This window comes from Eutrigla gurnardus (genome assembly GCF_963514095.1).
Source record: "Eutrigla gurnardus genome assembly, chromosome: 17".
Taxonomy (NCBI): domain Eukaryota; kingdom Metazoa; phylum Chordata; class Actinopteri; order Perciformes; family Triglidae; genus Eutrigla; species Eutrigla gurnardus.
Genome location: NC_139928.1, coordinates 4,307,863 through 4,322,454, shown reverse-complemented (window position 1 = coordinate 4,322,454; position 14,592 = coordinate 4,307,863). Strand labels below are relative to the sequence as shown.

General features: G+C 43.1%; 2 protein-coding genes across 2 annotated transcripts; both read right to left on the bottom strand.

Annotated features, from left to right (window-relative positions):
- Window positions 1-1,874: 1,874 nt before the first annotated feature.
- On the bottom strand, window positions 1,875-5,377 carry LOC311028340 (trophoblast glycoprotein-like). The gene is made up of 2 exons (XM_084032823.1): window positions 4,800-5,377; window positions 1,875-4,526 (listed from the first exon to the last, which is right to left on the bottom strand). The coding sequence occupies exons 1-2, from the start codon at window positions 5,051-5,053 to the stop codon at window positions 3,677-3,679; spliced, it is 1,104 nt and encodes a 367-aa protein (XP_083888949.1). The 5' UTR covers window positions 5,054-5,377; the 3' UTR covers window positions 1,875-3,676.
- Window positions 5,378-7,481: 2,104 nt separating this feature from the next.
- Window positions 7,482-13,871, bottom strand: tmem222b (transmembrane protein 222b). Its single transcript, XM_084032814.1, has 6 exons — window positions 13,708-13,871; window positions 12,793-12,877; window positions 11,950-11,981; window positions 11,767-11,863; window positions 11,538-11,668; window positions 7,482-9,516 (listed from the first exon to the last, which is right to left on the bottom strand). The coding sequence occupies exons 1-6, from the start codon at window positions 13,824-13,826 to the stop codon at window positions 9,429-9,431; spliced, it is 552 nt and encodes a 183-aa protein (XP_083888940.1). The 5' UTR covers window positions 13,827-13,871; the 3' UTR covers window positions 7,482-9,428.
- Window positions 13,872-14,592: the final 721 nt, after the last annotated feature.

Here is a 14,592-nt window from a genome sequence, read left to right as displayed (position 1 = left end):
GTCCACAGTGTGTCATAGAGGCGGAAATTACAAACATGTCACAGGTTCAAATGGGTTTGTTCAGTTCAGTAATTATGGCTGAGCTGACAAGGAGTGTTGACGTCTCTACTGCATTTCTTAATGGAGCATGTTGGATACAAACCTTCTTTCTCACCTGTATTGATCATGATGAGACAGATAATCTGTGAAAGAATCAGGTTTCTCTGCCACAAAGCAGTTAAAAAAAAAAAAAAAAAGCTGAAACCTACATCACAATATGAAGATACAGGACAATGGAATTAAGGAGCAACACTGTTCCTGTGAAGACTTCCTGTAGATCTTTATTCAATGTTACAGTCTTTAAATAGGAAAAGCAAACAAACTAAACCTTTGGTAGCTCCAGACAGAAGTGCTAATTCTACAAAACGCCACAAAAACAGCCTGGCTGATGCTACACTGATTGGCCAGTCAGCACTTGAGGGGCGTGGCTTAGCGAAGGGTGAATTCTAATTGTGATGAAGTACACCACGGAGCTGATATCTCAGCAAATAAATGAACCTGACTTGAACATTGACAGTGATGTCAGAAAGGAGAGGGACTACCTGAAAGCAGATTGAATGAATACCACGATTGTAACTCCCGCCTTTATGAAAGTGATGAATGGGAGGCCGGCCGGCTTTAATGGATAGTTGGGTCAGCTGTACCAACTCCTCCCCGCTTGCATCCTCTGACAAACACAATTAGTCACATTGATCAAGTGAGCAGCAGAACAAAGGGAACCCGCTGGAACCACCTCTGTGGTTTAGTTACCACCTCCACCGACCAGACTGGTTCGACATGATGGATATAGGCAACGCACAGGAAGACACAGCCCAAATGAGATCATTGTTAAAAGAGGGAAAGGGACAATAAGGGGGCTGGATTGTGCTTCCTGTGAGAGGCTTTGCTTTTAAAAGTGGGAATCTGAAGCAGGAGACGGTGAATGTAAATGATGACATGTGTCCTCGGATGAGAGAGAGAGACAGCTGTATTTGTTGTACCATGCCAGTAGAAGGAGGGGGGGTTGATGCCACTTTGTCTCTGTCGTCATGCTGCTGACTGTTGTGGTCTCTTTTTTAACATGTTCAATGCCTCACAGATGTGGTAGTTCACTTTTAAGGCATATTCCCTATCACGGCCATTAAACCCATGTAATGGCGCCAAGATGTTCCCGGAGACAGGAGGCGTATGAAGTGAAAAAGAAAAAGGCCTGCTGTACTCTGGAGGGACATTCTCAACACTTAAACAAGAAATACTTTAAATATGTATTTTGCCTTTTGCAATAACACAAACCACATGCTGCATGTACGGCAAGCGCCTCCTCCGTGATGCAACAAATGGCTAGTGGGAAAACGAGAAATAGAGAGCAAAGTTGAACTAAAGATGTGATCTTTAATCGGATATGTGTAACATACAGTGTGAAAGAACGCTGTAATTGGAGCATTTATTTCGGTTTTTAACAAGCCCCTCTTTTGCACTGGGATTAATGGACTGGATGTGCTTGTAGGGTTCCTCTCTTTTCATTGCATTCCTGCTGAGACGATCCCGCCGTGCAGCCTATAGCAAACAGACCATATATTTTTTCAAACAACCAGGCTCATAAAAAGACAGAAAAGGCACTGGTCCTAATCCACACTTTAATGAGCGAAAAAAGGAAGTAATGACTTCCAGGGAATAATCTCTCTTCTTTCTGCTCCGCCAATTGACACCAATAACCCGTGGCCGGCCCGAATGCCCCAGTTGTGACACGTTGTGTAATAGGAAAGGAAAACTTCTCCCACAGGCAATTATTAAGAATGATGACGCTTTAACAAAGGCTGGATCACAGCGCTCAACTCTGTCATCATGAGTGAATCCTATTATGCGGCGACATAATGGCCGTCTGTGAAGACAAAACAAGACAATGGGTATCACAAGGCAGTTTTTTTTGTTCGCGCTGGAAAACAAAGCTTATTTGAAGCGTCTCGCCACCCGAGCCGCCCCTTTGTGTCGAGCGTACGAGCCTCAATTGTTTTCTCCTCCGCGAGTAAATGCCCGGCTTAATGCGGTCCGGCGGCCCAGAGATGATACCCTGAGTTGAGTCCAAATATTATGAATACATCCATTTTTCTGCCCAATACACTTGCGCTGAATGAGTATACAGACATTGTGACGTTCTCAAGATTTATTTTGTCATCACACATGCAGTAAAATGTCTTGGAGTTATAAACATTTCTGGATGGATATCAGAGGGGTTTGGGGAACATCTTGAGAGGATGAAGATGCTACTTTGGCTTCAAACTTTGGGAGGCTTTGTTCAGTTAAGTCCAGGCCTCCTGCTAGATCGCTAGCAATGTGGTCAATAAACACTCGGAGGAATGGCAGCTTGCCACCGCCTCTCTGTCTCACTTTGTAGCATCATAAGGCCACAGAGAATTACTTTTGTCATGTAGCCATATAGGAAAAAAACACAACAACAGAACAGGGTCGACACATGTGACACATCGCGTTCTGGATTCATGCAGGTTACAGTTTAGACATGCACGTAAAAGGTAAGGCATGGGATTTGTCTGAGAAATACATGTATTGCCTCTGGATTTCAGTGTCATTGTGAGGAAATTGCTGTAAGAAAACAGAAAACTTCCACTAAACTGATATTTGTCTTAGTATAATCCCAAATGTAGAAGAAGAGAAGATGAAAGGGGGGAAACTGAAAGGTTAAGAACATAATTTCCTCTCTTTCTTTTCACACTGCTGAATGAAACAATGTAGCTGGTGTTTCAGAATCATCTGTATCTTATCATTGGGAGAAAGAAAGAAAAAAATCACCCTAAACAGAAAAACGTGGAGAGCCAGACTTTTCTTTCAAAGAGCCTCCAGAGTGGCTGTTGTCTTTAAGGAGGGAGGGGGAGATTGCTTTCAGCGGCCTCAGCCCAGGACTGGTTCTCATCATTTTGACAATAAAACTCAAGCAGTTGAAACAAAGCAACAGTTCATGAAAAAAGAAAAAAAAAGGAGAAAAAAATGAGGGGGCTAGGAGATTTCCGCTGGTCTGCACCGAATTGTCCCCCTTCCTCCAAATCCAACAGCCAGAGAGTAGTGATTTTAAGGAAAGCTTTGGAGGCTTAATTCCTCTGTGGCACCCCGGGGCTGAAGGTCTCAGGGACCAAAGGGTTGAAATGGTTCAAAGATGAATGAGTGATTGTGCTTTAAAGTCCCAGAGGTTTGTTTTGGAGTCTCAGGATTTTATTGCAGCATTTGGTTGCTTTTCTTATTCTCTTTTTTAACAAGCCAAATATGAAATTTTGAATGAAAGTGTGTGTCATATAGAGAGTGAGTTCAGTTCAGATCACTCTGCTGATTAGGGAACAATACCTAGCTGACTGTAGGCACTTGCTGTTGCTGTTTGTGTGTGGACGCGAGGAGCAGGCAACGTCAATCCATTAACTCCCCGCACAACCTCCATGTCCGTTTGACTTGCAAAAAATGTGAGATAATCTGTATTAAAAGAGCGTATTAGTTGTACAGGGGGGGGAGATGGGCAGTGCATGCTTTACGCAACAAGGCCGGAAGATTATTAACACTATTGTATGTATATATTTACAGACATATTTGTACACTTTTTACATTTTGCTACTAATAAATGCATTAGAAAAGAGTCAGGTTCGTGAGAATTGTCTCACACGTCGGCGCTCGTGGAGACCTGCGATAACCTGGGGTCGGAGTCGATCTCGGAGCGGTAGTAGTAGCCCTCCCACACCTCCCTGCAGGCGTCCTGCATGTCGTAGATGCGCTTCTTGATGCCCTTGCGGTTGAGATAAAGTACAAATAGGAAGATGAGGCCTATGAAGCCCAGGACGATACCTAAGAAGACGTACGAGGTCTGCAAAGCAAGGTCAGCCCCTGCGCCCCTCCTTTGGCAGCCCAGAGTCAACGTGCCCACAGCCAGCATGGACGTGTTCCTCATGCCGGTAGGGAAGGCACACACGAGGCCCTCGGCATCACTGATGCGTCCCTGTGATCTGTTGAGCCACAGAGCGAAAGGTTCGATTCCACACGTGCATGTGAATGGGTTTTCCCCCAGCAGGAGGTCAGCTCCGGACAGGGAGTCCAGCTCTCGCAGCCCCTCCTCTGGCACCGTCTTGAGGGCGTTGAGGGTCAGGTCAAGCTCCTCTAGATGATCCAAACCCAAAAAGGTGGAGTTGTGGATGGCCACCAGGGAGTTGTTGGAAAGCTGGAGCCGCCGCAGGCTGGTCAGGTGGGAGAAGATCCGCGAGGGCAAATAGATGAGGCCGTTGTGAGAAAGGTCCAGACCCTTCAGGTTCCCGAGGGAGCTCCAGCGGAGGGAGGTGGCCAAGTCCATCACCGAGGAGTGGTTGTAGAGGGCTCGGCTCAGGTTCAGCTCCCGCAGAGACTGGTTCTGCACGGTGAAGGCTTCGGGGTGAATGACTGCCAGCTGGTTGTTGCTCAGATCCAGGGAGCGAAGGCTGCGGAGTCCGGCGAACGTGTGGGTTTCCACCTCGGAGATTCTGGATTAGAGGAGATCAACGAGACTTCATTCACACTTTCAAATCACACGTTTGTTTCCAGACATTAAAACAGGAGATTAAACAATGTATACGGTTGTCTATGTCTGCAGAGACCCTGTTTCACGTGCCATGAAACTAAAGTCATGATATCTGCGTAGCTGCTTTTATTTCAGCAACGAGGACCAACAGATGACTGAAAATGTTCTCAAACTTAAATGAATCATTTGTTTCGAAGCTTCGCGTGACAAAGTTATAAAACAAACAAAGACTTACCTGTTGTTGCTCAGAGACAGGTTGGTCACATTATCCAGCCCCTTAAAGCACTCCGGACCGATTCGACTGATTTGATTCCCGGTAATGAACAGATTGCGGGTGTATCCGGGGATGCCGCTCGGGATACTCCGCAGGTCTCTGTAGACGCACTTCACGGTGTGAGCCGCCTCCGAGCACTCGCAGCGCGGCGGACACGACGCGTAAACGGAGCCGAGCAGCGCGCACAAGACAACGCGCTGCGCCAAATCCAGCATGTTGGAGGGGGAATGTGCGGCGAGCAGTGAAGGAGAACGAAACCCGCAAAGAAACAAAGGTGATCAACGAGACGATCAGCTCCTCCGACACGTCGTCATCGCCCGTCGTCCCGGCTGGGAATGCGCCTCAACTTTGCATCTCTGCAGAAAGCGTGGCCGGGAGGCAGGGTCCGATTTCCATGAGAACAAAACCGGGGGCCGTGCTGATCAGAGGGGGTGTTTGATCCTTTTGCCGGCGCGAAGCGGGGCGTCGCTTCTTCTCCAACAATGAAGTTAAAAGGACCATCGCCTGGTGCGATGATATGTGGGGAGGGGCTTCTCCGTCTCCTGTCCGGATCCACGAGATCTTCCTCTCAGCCTCGAGACTCCGCCGGCATGAGAGGGAGGAGAAAGCGGCGGAGCTCTCGGCTCTCTCAGCAGGATCGCACGCAAAACACAGCCATGTGGCTTCAGTGGTTCCATGTTCAGCTACTTACACCAGAGGAACCTTCTGAGGAGAACACTGCAGGACAAAAGGGAATCTGTATAATCATCAGTTAATTCTGGTGTGTTTGTGTAATAGCATTTCATTACTCTAATTGTGTTTTATAGGTTCTTTATGAGAATTGCTCTTAAACTGGCCATAACTTCACTATTTACTAGCTGGTGATTTTGGTGTCCCCAGTCATTCCCACCTACCAGGTGGTATGGTAAACAAGGGGCCAGGGGTGTTCGGGGGCCACACCAAAGCCTTTGATCTGCCCCCTTTTTTGAATCCCATGATGCTCTGCAGGATAACGGCCACTCAGTGGGACCTTTAACCACTCCACAGTTCAGAATCAAAGCTGTTTCGGCTTCCCTTCCTTAATGTTTATTCTGAGAGCATATAATGATTATTACAGGAATCACTTCAGAGTGTATTTATAGGAACTTCAGGAGGAGGACTTTGCCTTTCATGGCTCAGAGTACAACATCATCCCTCCTGACAGCCTTGATGAAACACAGTTGTCATAATTCAACCATGGAAATCCAAGCAACAACAACACAATTAAATAAAACCCCACACATTTCTACAATAATAGAGATCTTTATTTGTATTATATCTGTAAGTGATAAACACATTCAGAGTTCACACACAGTCGCTTGCAAGGAGCGTTAAAATCCCTCGCCAGGGCCATCATCTGCAGCATTAAATAGATTTTGGGGAATAGAGAATCAAAAGAGGCTTTTGAAATGGCAGACTGGTATAAGTTTATATGGATAGCGGCACTAATAATAGCCTCCCCAACTGTCTTTTGTCAGCGGACTGAATCGCCAGGACCCCAGGTCTCCACATTCCTGGACCTGGCTCTTGGATACAAGGCACCACAGCAGGAAACATCTTAAAAACCATTCAAACATCTCCACGGAATTTCGCATTCTTGCACGTGCACTCCAATAAAGGATCGGTGTACAATTTATCTTCCATTTCTCCACCTAAATATACCTTTATACAGTAAATTTCTATGTCAAAAGCAGTAATAATGACAATGTTGTGAGTTTCATGAGCCGATCTCAAAGAGCCATTCATTCATTCTACCTTTCATATAGCCCAAAATGTAATGAATGAGCCGTTTCACTAAAGAAAACAAGTGACATATTCAAGGACACGGTTTGTTTCCAATTTTCCAACATTTAGTGCAATTACAGCGAAGCAAAGGTTTATTTCTTTTAAGTTTCTAGAGGTACTTTCCACAGCCACATTCTCTTAAGTTTGGACAGAAACGTCAAATATCACTGCAGTTTGGGCGTAATGAGCATATTTCTTTTTTTGTTTTTTAAACACATGCTACGCTTAGTAACATCACTTTTAACACAGGGTCAACCAGTCTGCTTGTTTGCATTCAGTGTCCCAAAACCTTCATTTCCCAATTGTCGAAAATATTCATATTTGAGACTTTGGAGTTGTAAAGTTGTATTTACGAAAGTTACTAGTGGTTTCTATATCAGTTATGAAGTGTCACGATAAGAAGGTTTAAAATATTTGTATTTATATATATTTAATTGAATTCTGTTCAATTTGAGGGCAGATTCTGCATCCTTGTTTTAATGCTTTGGACTCCGGAGGTCCAATCTACAGAATCTGTAGCTGCACTCGTAACAGTGGGCAATTACATCAAATCAACATCAAGTTAAGGGGGTCTGTTACAGACTCATTTATTATTTATTCGTACCAAGGTTTGCCAACAATCGCACAGCACTTTAACAAGGTCACGAGAAAGATATAGAGGAGTAAACGTTGAAATCAATCAGCAGGCCACTGGCTGCAAATAAACGCAGCTGATAATTAATCAGGAAGCTTTTTAATGTATTAAACAAACAGGAACTTTTAAACGCTCTTGTATTCTTGCATGCATGCAACGCACACACTGGCATGCGATCACATGCTCTCTCCCATCGCTGTGTACACACACACACACACACACACACACACACACACACACACACACACACACACACACACACACACACACACACACACACACACACACACACACACACACACACACACACACACACACGATCACCCACTCTTTCAGGCACAAATTGGCCTTGCTACCGAGCAGAGATGATGTACGGAAGTGGAGTAAAGAGAATGAAAAGTACAGCTTAAATTATTCAAAAGGATAAATCTGTAGAGTGAGCAATCAAGTTTGCAAAGAGCACCTGGTGTACTACAGAATAATGTGTGATCAAATATTTACAGGCAACATGGGTGAAATACACACAAGAGACCACAGAATATCCACATTGGAAAAAGAAGCTTAATGAGGAGAGCGAAGTCAAGGAAAACCGGCGCTGTTTTTAGCCCTGACGTCAACTCATTGATTTTAATTAAATTTACTGATTTTAATCTAAAACGTCACATGTAAATGACATCTTTGGATTATTGCAGGATGTCGCCGCTATCAAAGCTTCATGAAACAGCGCTGGCATTTCACAACGACCTTCGAATGTGATCTGCGGAGGTGGAAAACAGCAGGAGCGATGCTGGGGGGACTGGGGATATTCAGCAGGGGTTGGCGAGTGTGAAAACCTGAGGATCCTGGCTACCTGCTGCTTCTGGCAGCACCATGGACAAAGAGAGGGCTCAACACTTTTTTCTGTTTGATTGCAAACAATAGAAGGGATTTGAATCCATTCACGACAGCCATGGCAACGGATTTTGAGTGCCAACCATAGCGTGGAATTAACGTTTTCTTAAAACATGTCAAAACAAATAGTAAAATGGAAAATAATATATATTTTTAAAAAGGATCTGTGAGAGGTCATGTTTAGGCACTGACTCTTGATTCTTCCCATGAAGTCAAAGTTTGTAACTAAAAACAAAAGATCTCCGAGGATCAACAAAAAGATCGGATCAGGTTTCAGAACTTTGACATCAACTAGCTTCTTAATTCGATAACTTTGGAGTCACCAACGAGCTGTTCCACTAAAACACAAGCGAAATCAATCAAACACACAGTTTGAGGTGGTCTCCCATCCTCCTACATTTAGCACAAGTACAGAAAACCAAAAGCGTAACAATCCCGTTGGGTTTCACTGGGTATTTTCCACAGTGACATTCATTGAGGTTGTTACTATCATGGCACTGATGAGCTGCAGTTTAAAAAAGGTATGAAACATTTCCAGTAAACCTATTAAAAGGAGTACAATGAGGTGATACATGTATCTTGCATCTTTGAGAAAAATATTTCTTTTTAGAAGACGCAGACTTTAAGAAAAATGCACAAAAATACAAACCGCTATGGCATTTTAACCTTTAAGTTGCAGTACTGTAGAAGAGCTACATTAGATCAAGCATGAAATGCAATCAATTCCCTAGAAAGGCATCTAATTGATTTAACATGTTTGTGCTCTCCATTATAAAAATGGCATTCTGGAAGCGCTGAGTCATGGGATTACACTCCCAGTCCATTAGAATGTGAAAATCCTTAAAATCTGAAAGCAAGGCATGGATGTGTTCCCTTGGTGAGTTCAGCGACGCACGTTCGTCTACTCAACGATCGTCGCTGCTACTCGACTTCTACGCTTCGCTGGTGGCAAAGGCTCAAACCTGCCGTGAGGCTTTCAATGATCAGAATCCATTAGGTGTGTTTGTGTGATTCAGGTAGTTGTTGGCAGGGGGTGTTCAGTCACTTCTCTCTAAATCGGACTTCATATAAACTCATTCCCACCTTGAGGGCATTCTAGCTTCACCACTGGAGTAATGGCAGTCACGGGCGGCCCACAAACCAAGCATGTTGTTGGCTGACTCCTCTAGGAGGTAAGTAGTCCTCATCTCCCACCGCGCTTGTTGTTGAAAAGGTCAACCACACCTGCAGGCTTCCGCTGTGTCCTGAACCTGCCACCCAGGTCACCGCAGGTTGAAGGCCAGGGCCACTGTGAGGATGATGCCCATCAGCATCAGGAAAGGCAGCCAGGTCTTCAGAAAGCCTACACAGCTGCATCAGGCAAAGGTCACCAACAGAGAGGACAAGAGACACAGATAGGTGAGGAGAAGAGACTAATGTGTGATATCTCCCCCACTCAACGTCCTGCTGAAGACAAGGCACAAATCATCACCAACGCTGCACTTGCAGGGAAAAAAACACTTATCCCTGCTAAAGAAGCAAAACGTGGTGCTAGTATTAACAGAGGAAGGTGTGAGAACATAAGCAAAGAAAAGGTTGATATAGTTGCCACTGTACACCAAAGTGTCTACGGAGCAAAGTAGGGACTTCAATTGTCTCATCAGCTTCTTACATCCTACTGTGTATTGGCAATAATCTAAAGATGAATAATGATGCAGTGGTTATGACTGAATATAGTGTGGTACCGTAAGCTGGTGATATACAGTTAGTTTTTTTTTTATGTTATTTTAGGAAACTGTCTCTTAGTATGGAGAACAAACCACCACATGCAAAAACCAGCTAGATCAAAAGTTTACTTTGAATGCACTCAGAACAATGGGATCTGTATTTACATTTAACACCCTGTACCATCCAACATTACACAACTACTTCTGTTCCATCTGAGCAAAGTTATTAGCATTTTCTTCTTTTTTTTTCAGTAAAAAAAACAACAAATTGCATTTGTAGCTAAACAAAATAGGTAAATAAAAAAATATATTTTAAACTATTTATCAAAGATCAGTAATGTTTTTGAGAATCTATACAGCATCACAAATGCATCCCTCTAACACTAATATTCAAAGGCCTTCTGGGAAAATGTCCTATATATACACTCTTAATAGTTCCCAAGAATCAGGCCTCCCTCTCTCCCTCTCCCTCTCTCTCCCTCTCGTGTCCTGAGACACAACAGGTTCAAGGCATAGCAGTGAAATCATGGCCGAGCCCCTGGGATCACAGAGGAACCTCATTGAAAAGCTTCAGCCCTGCTTCTTATGATGGTTTGGGGAGAGCAGCTTTAGATTATAGGGTAAGGACTAGTTTGGGCCTCTAAAGGCAAATAATATTTACATTTCTGATTGTTGGACAGAAGAAGATGTACACTGCACACAATAGAACCACTAGAAAGAAATTCATGTTGTCCTGGATAACTGTAATGCTACAGTATTAGTATTAACTGCACTTTCCACGTTGTGAGACTAATAAAAGATGATCTTATTTGATCATACTTGCCTAAAAGGCAATGAAAGTCTTACATATCCACTTGTCTAGTCTTAATGCTGTAACTACACCAGCTTATCCCTCCAAAGAATGTTGCTACACAACATTTTTGTTCAAGCAGTTCAAGCTTGCTGATAAAACATTTTAGATAAGTGGCTACTGTGTAACTTACAGAACATTTAACATGAATGAACGTGAATGACGTGGTTATCCTCAATATTTCAGGTCTGCATTGTGCATTAATGCAATGTAACAATGTAACTCCACCAACCAGTCATGTTGCAGTTTACATACATGTCTGCCCAAAATATCACGTCAACATTTTATCCTGTTAAACATTTGTGTGAAACTGTCATAATTAGCAGCTTTATTCTTGAGTTATGTCACAACGCTGAATCAGTGCAACCCTCGAGTCCAAATTGGCTTTTATGCCAAATTAGTAGAAATTTGCTCAAGGCATCGCATTCATGAGAATGTGAGATGTGACGTCACACCCACCTCAACATTTGACCACCAAAATCGAATCAGTTCATCCTTGAGTCCAAGTGGATGTTTGCTCCAAATTTAAAAGAATCTCGCTCCCGGCGTTCATGAGATATGGCGTTCATGAGAATAACCCAGACGGATGGACAAATCCGTGAATATAATACCCCCAGCTACGGCTTCCGCCGGCACTGAGGCATAAAAAACGATTTGGCTTGTTTGCAACAATCACCATCGTCTTGGACAGGATGCAGCGATGGTGCTCTTGTAAAATAGATAGCGGTCAATGGACGGGTTATACCCACAGTCTACATCCAGCTAAGACTAACCCCAGCAGTAAACAATATAACCAAAGCTGGACCCCTTCTTACCTGACATGTTTTCCATGGATCAGAGCAAGGAGGCAGAGGTTGACCATGTTCCACGAGGTGCTGTTTTCATATCTCATCAGATTCAGAGCCATCGCTACATGCGAGTGACAGTTGTCACAGCAGAGATTGTGCTTTGGAGGAAACAGGAGTAGAAATCATTCCTGGTGTTTTCACTTTCATAATGTAAATATAAAAAAAAAAAAAATGTCCAAAAGACTCCTTAATTTACCATCCTGTGCTTGTACTCCTCTGATGCATCATGGACCGCTGTGTCCCAGGCATTGGAGCCGCTAGCGTAGACTTTGCTAACGTCAAGCATCCAGTACCTTCAGTCAAAGATAAAAGCTCACTGTAGTGTTGTGTAGCACGGATGTGGGTCATCACAACAACCCAAATATTTTCACTGACTTACTTTGTTGGTCTTCCAAAAGCCATGTTGTCTTCCTGCAAAAACAATGACAACATGTGTGTGTGTGTTATTTCAACACAGATTAAGTGATCATGTGTGTACCAATGTTGCAGTCCTTTTTGTACCATAATACAAACATAGCCAGTGTTAATTATTTGCCAGTAAAGACGTCAGCCCTTTGAAAGATTTTCTAACTCAAAATGTAACCGTTTCCTAATGATGTGATGAACAATCATGTGTTCACTGACGCACTTTTGGGCTCTTTGAGAAACGGAATGTGTCATTTCGATTGTTGAACATTCCAAATTTAGGAAATGTGCCTCACATCCTGTTTGTCTGTATTCACAAACAACTTTGCGTGTGTGCAACTGCCAAATAGGTCCATGAGCCTGTCAGGCCGTAGACAACAGACAACGACACTGCTTGGGAAAAACGAAGCTCCCTCATTGACGTGAGTGGGATCGCTTTGATATGCGGAGGGCTACAGCTAAACAAGGCAAGCACAAAATCATGTGGCCAATCAAGATTATGCAACTGTTTGTATGTTTGTATTCAGGAACAAGACATACTAATCTTTGCCTTTTGAATGTTGTAGCGAAAAACAATTGCAGCCGTGTTGACTCTGCAGAATTATAAAATCCTTCCTCGTAGACTGCCGAGCAGTGTTTCAGTGTCCGTTAAGCTTTCAAGCTCATTGATCGGTTACTCAAATCGGAGCTTCCTGGATCATGTTTCATCAATTCACTGGTATCTGAAGCAACAACACTCTACAGCTGCCATCAGCTGTACTGTACTTCATTTCCCATACATGCCATAATATTCCACAGCACCATGACGATAACTCACTGAGACAAAGTAAGGTCCAGCAAAGTCCCGGATAACTCCAGTGGAAGTGCAGATTCCCATGTGGCCAATGAATGGAAACAGCCATCTGAACAAGTAAACAAACCCGTTACTGTCATGGTAGAGCAGTTATTACACAGAGCCTGATTAAAAAATACAGGACGTATCATGCGATTGAAATAAAAAGACAATGTATATATCATTTATGTTTGTAGGAAGACCGATTTATGACAACCTAATTTAAGGTTGTTAGATTATCGTTTACTTTCTCTAAATAAAACAATTAGGCATGTCTTGTGATGCAAACCACACATCTGTTTAACAAAATGTAAGTTAAAGTTATTCCAGTATGTTTTCATTTTAAGGAGTTTTAGGAATATTTTGATAATTGTCAGAATAATATCGTGACTGATGATCTTCCAATTTCATTTCCACACCTTCTCAAAATATTCACGTTTTGGACTCAAATAAACAGATTCTAACAGCAAGTTGAAAACTATTAAAAAGCGATATGAAAATGTGGAACTGACAAATTGTGTTCTGGCATTACTTTAACAGCACAGTAACTTGTGACGTCAACTTTAAGAAGCATACAGACGTGTACGCTTCAGTGTAACTATGTAATTCCGTTTTGTGTTGTTTACCATTTTAGCCTAACTTACTTAAATTGGCTTTCTAATGTATGCTTTATTACACCAGCACCGAAATAATTACTAGTCCTAACATGTAAGCGCTGTGAAATAAGAGCCAGGCCAAACTAATATAGAGTTTTCTTTTCGAAGAAAATCAGCAACAGGATGGTATTGTACGTCCGCTAGCTAGCTAGCTAACGCGTTAACCACAACTGTCACTTCCGCGTCACGTCCCGAGGTTCTGGTCGAGAGAACCGGACTCGCACGGCGGAGGGCGACCACTCACGATAACACGGGGATGGGTGTCCACACAACACAGTAAGGGAAGCGACTGGCGCCCGGGTTCACCCTCTCGGACGCGATGCGGTAATTCTTCATGGTGTCTTTTTCAACAACATCCGCCATCACCAGCTGTGGGAAACGAACTTCATTTGTCCCACTCGCAGCCGCGTCAAGTCACCGGGCACACGGAACAACACCGGAAATGGTGTGATTTCAACACAAAATAAAGTAATACCAAACAGACGGATACTCGCCATCATGAGCTAAGCAAATTAAACAGTTTGCATTATTTAAAAAAAATAGGGACTGGCGTGTTTTATACTTAGCAATACAATACATTGAAGATCAGGGTAGTTTTTACTTTGAAAGATACAGTCGAAGGCTACATCCGGTCTTTCTCTCATTCATTTTGACTCTGTTTGGATCGGCATCTGTCTAGTAAAACCTTAACGATCCAGTTCTTTTGTTTAATTCGCAGCCCTTGCTATATATTTATTTCTAGAGATATTCCCCTAGTGGGTCCGCAGAGTTACTGCAGATGTCTCCGAAATGATTTGATCCCAAACTTTTTTCTTAAAAAATGTAAATATGGCCAAAAATACACCTTAACATGGACACAATCTATAATAAGCAAATATAAATCCTCCTGTTTGTTTCATATTATGTTGTGAAATTGTGATGTAGTGCCAATATAGAATTAAAATATGAATCTGTCAACAATTATTATTTTAATTTATTTTATTATTATTTTTAATATCCATCCATGTCTGTCTCTACATGTCAGCCCTGTGATAGACTGTAGAGACAGACAGGTAACTAGTCTATCACAGGGCTGACATGTCTTTGGACTGTGGGAGGAAGCCAGAGAACCCGGGAATCGAATCCAGGA

Excerpts from the sequence above, each read along its gene's own strand:
- LOC311028340 (XM_084032823.1), bottom strand. The coding sequence starts at position 5,053 with ATGCTGGATTTGGCGCAGCGCGTTGTCTTGTGCGCGCTGCTCGGCTCC. Across the intron at positions 4,527-4,799 it reads CTGTCTCTGAGCAACAACAG|AATCTCCGAGGTGGAAACCC; the intron begins GTAAGTCTTTGT and ends CCTCTAATCCAG.
- tmem222b (XM_084032814.1), bottom strand. The coding sequence starts at position 13,826 with ATGGCGGATGTTGTTGAAAAAGACACCATGAAGAATTACCGCATCGCG. Across the intron at positions 12,878-13,707 it reads ACACCCATCCCCGTGTTATC|ATGGCTGTTTCCATTCATTG; the intron begins GTGAGTGGTCGC and ends TTACTTGTTCAG. Across the intron at positions 11,864-11,949 it reads GCTTTTGGAAGACCAACAAA|GTACTGGATGCTTGACGTTA; the intron begins GTAAGTCAGTGA and ends CTTTGACTGAAG.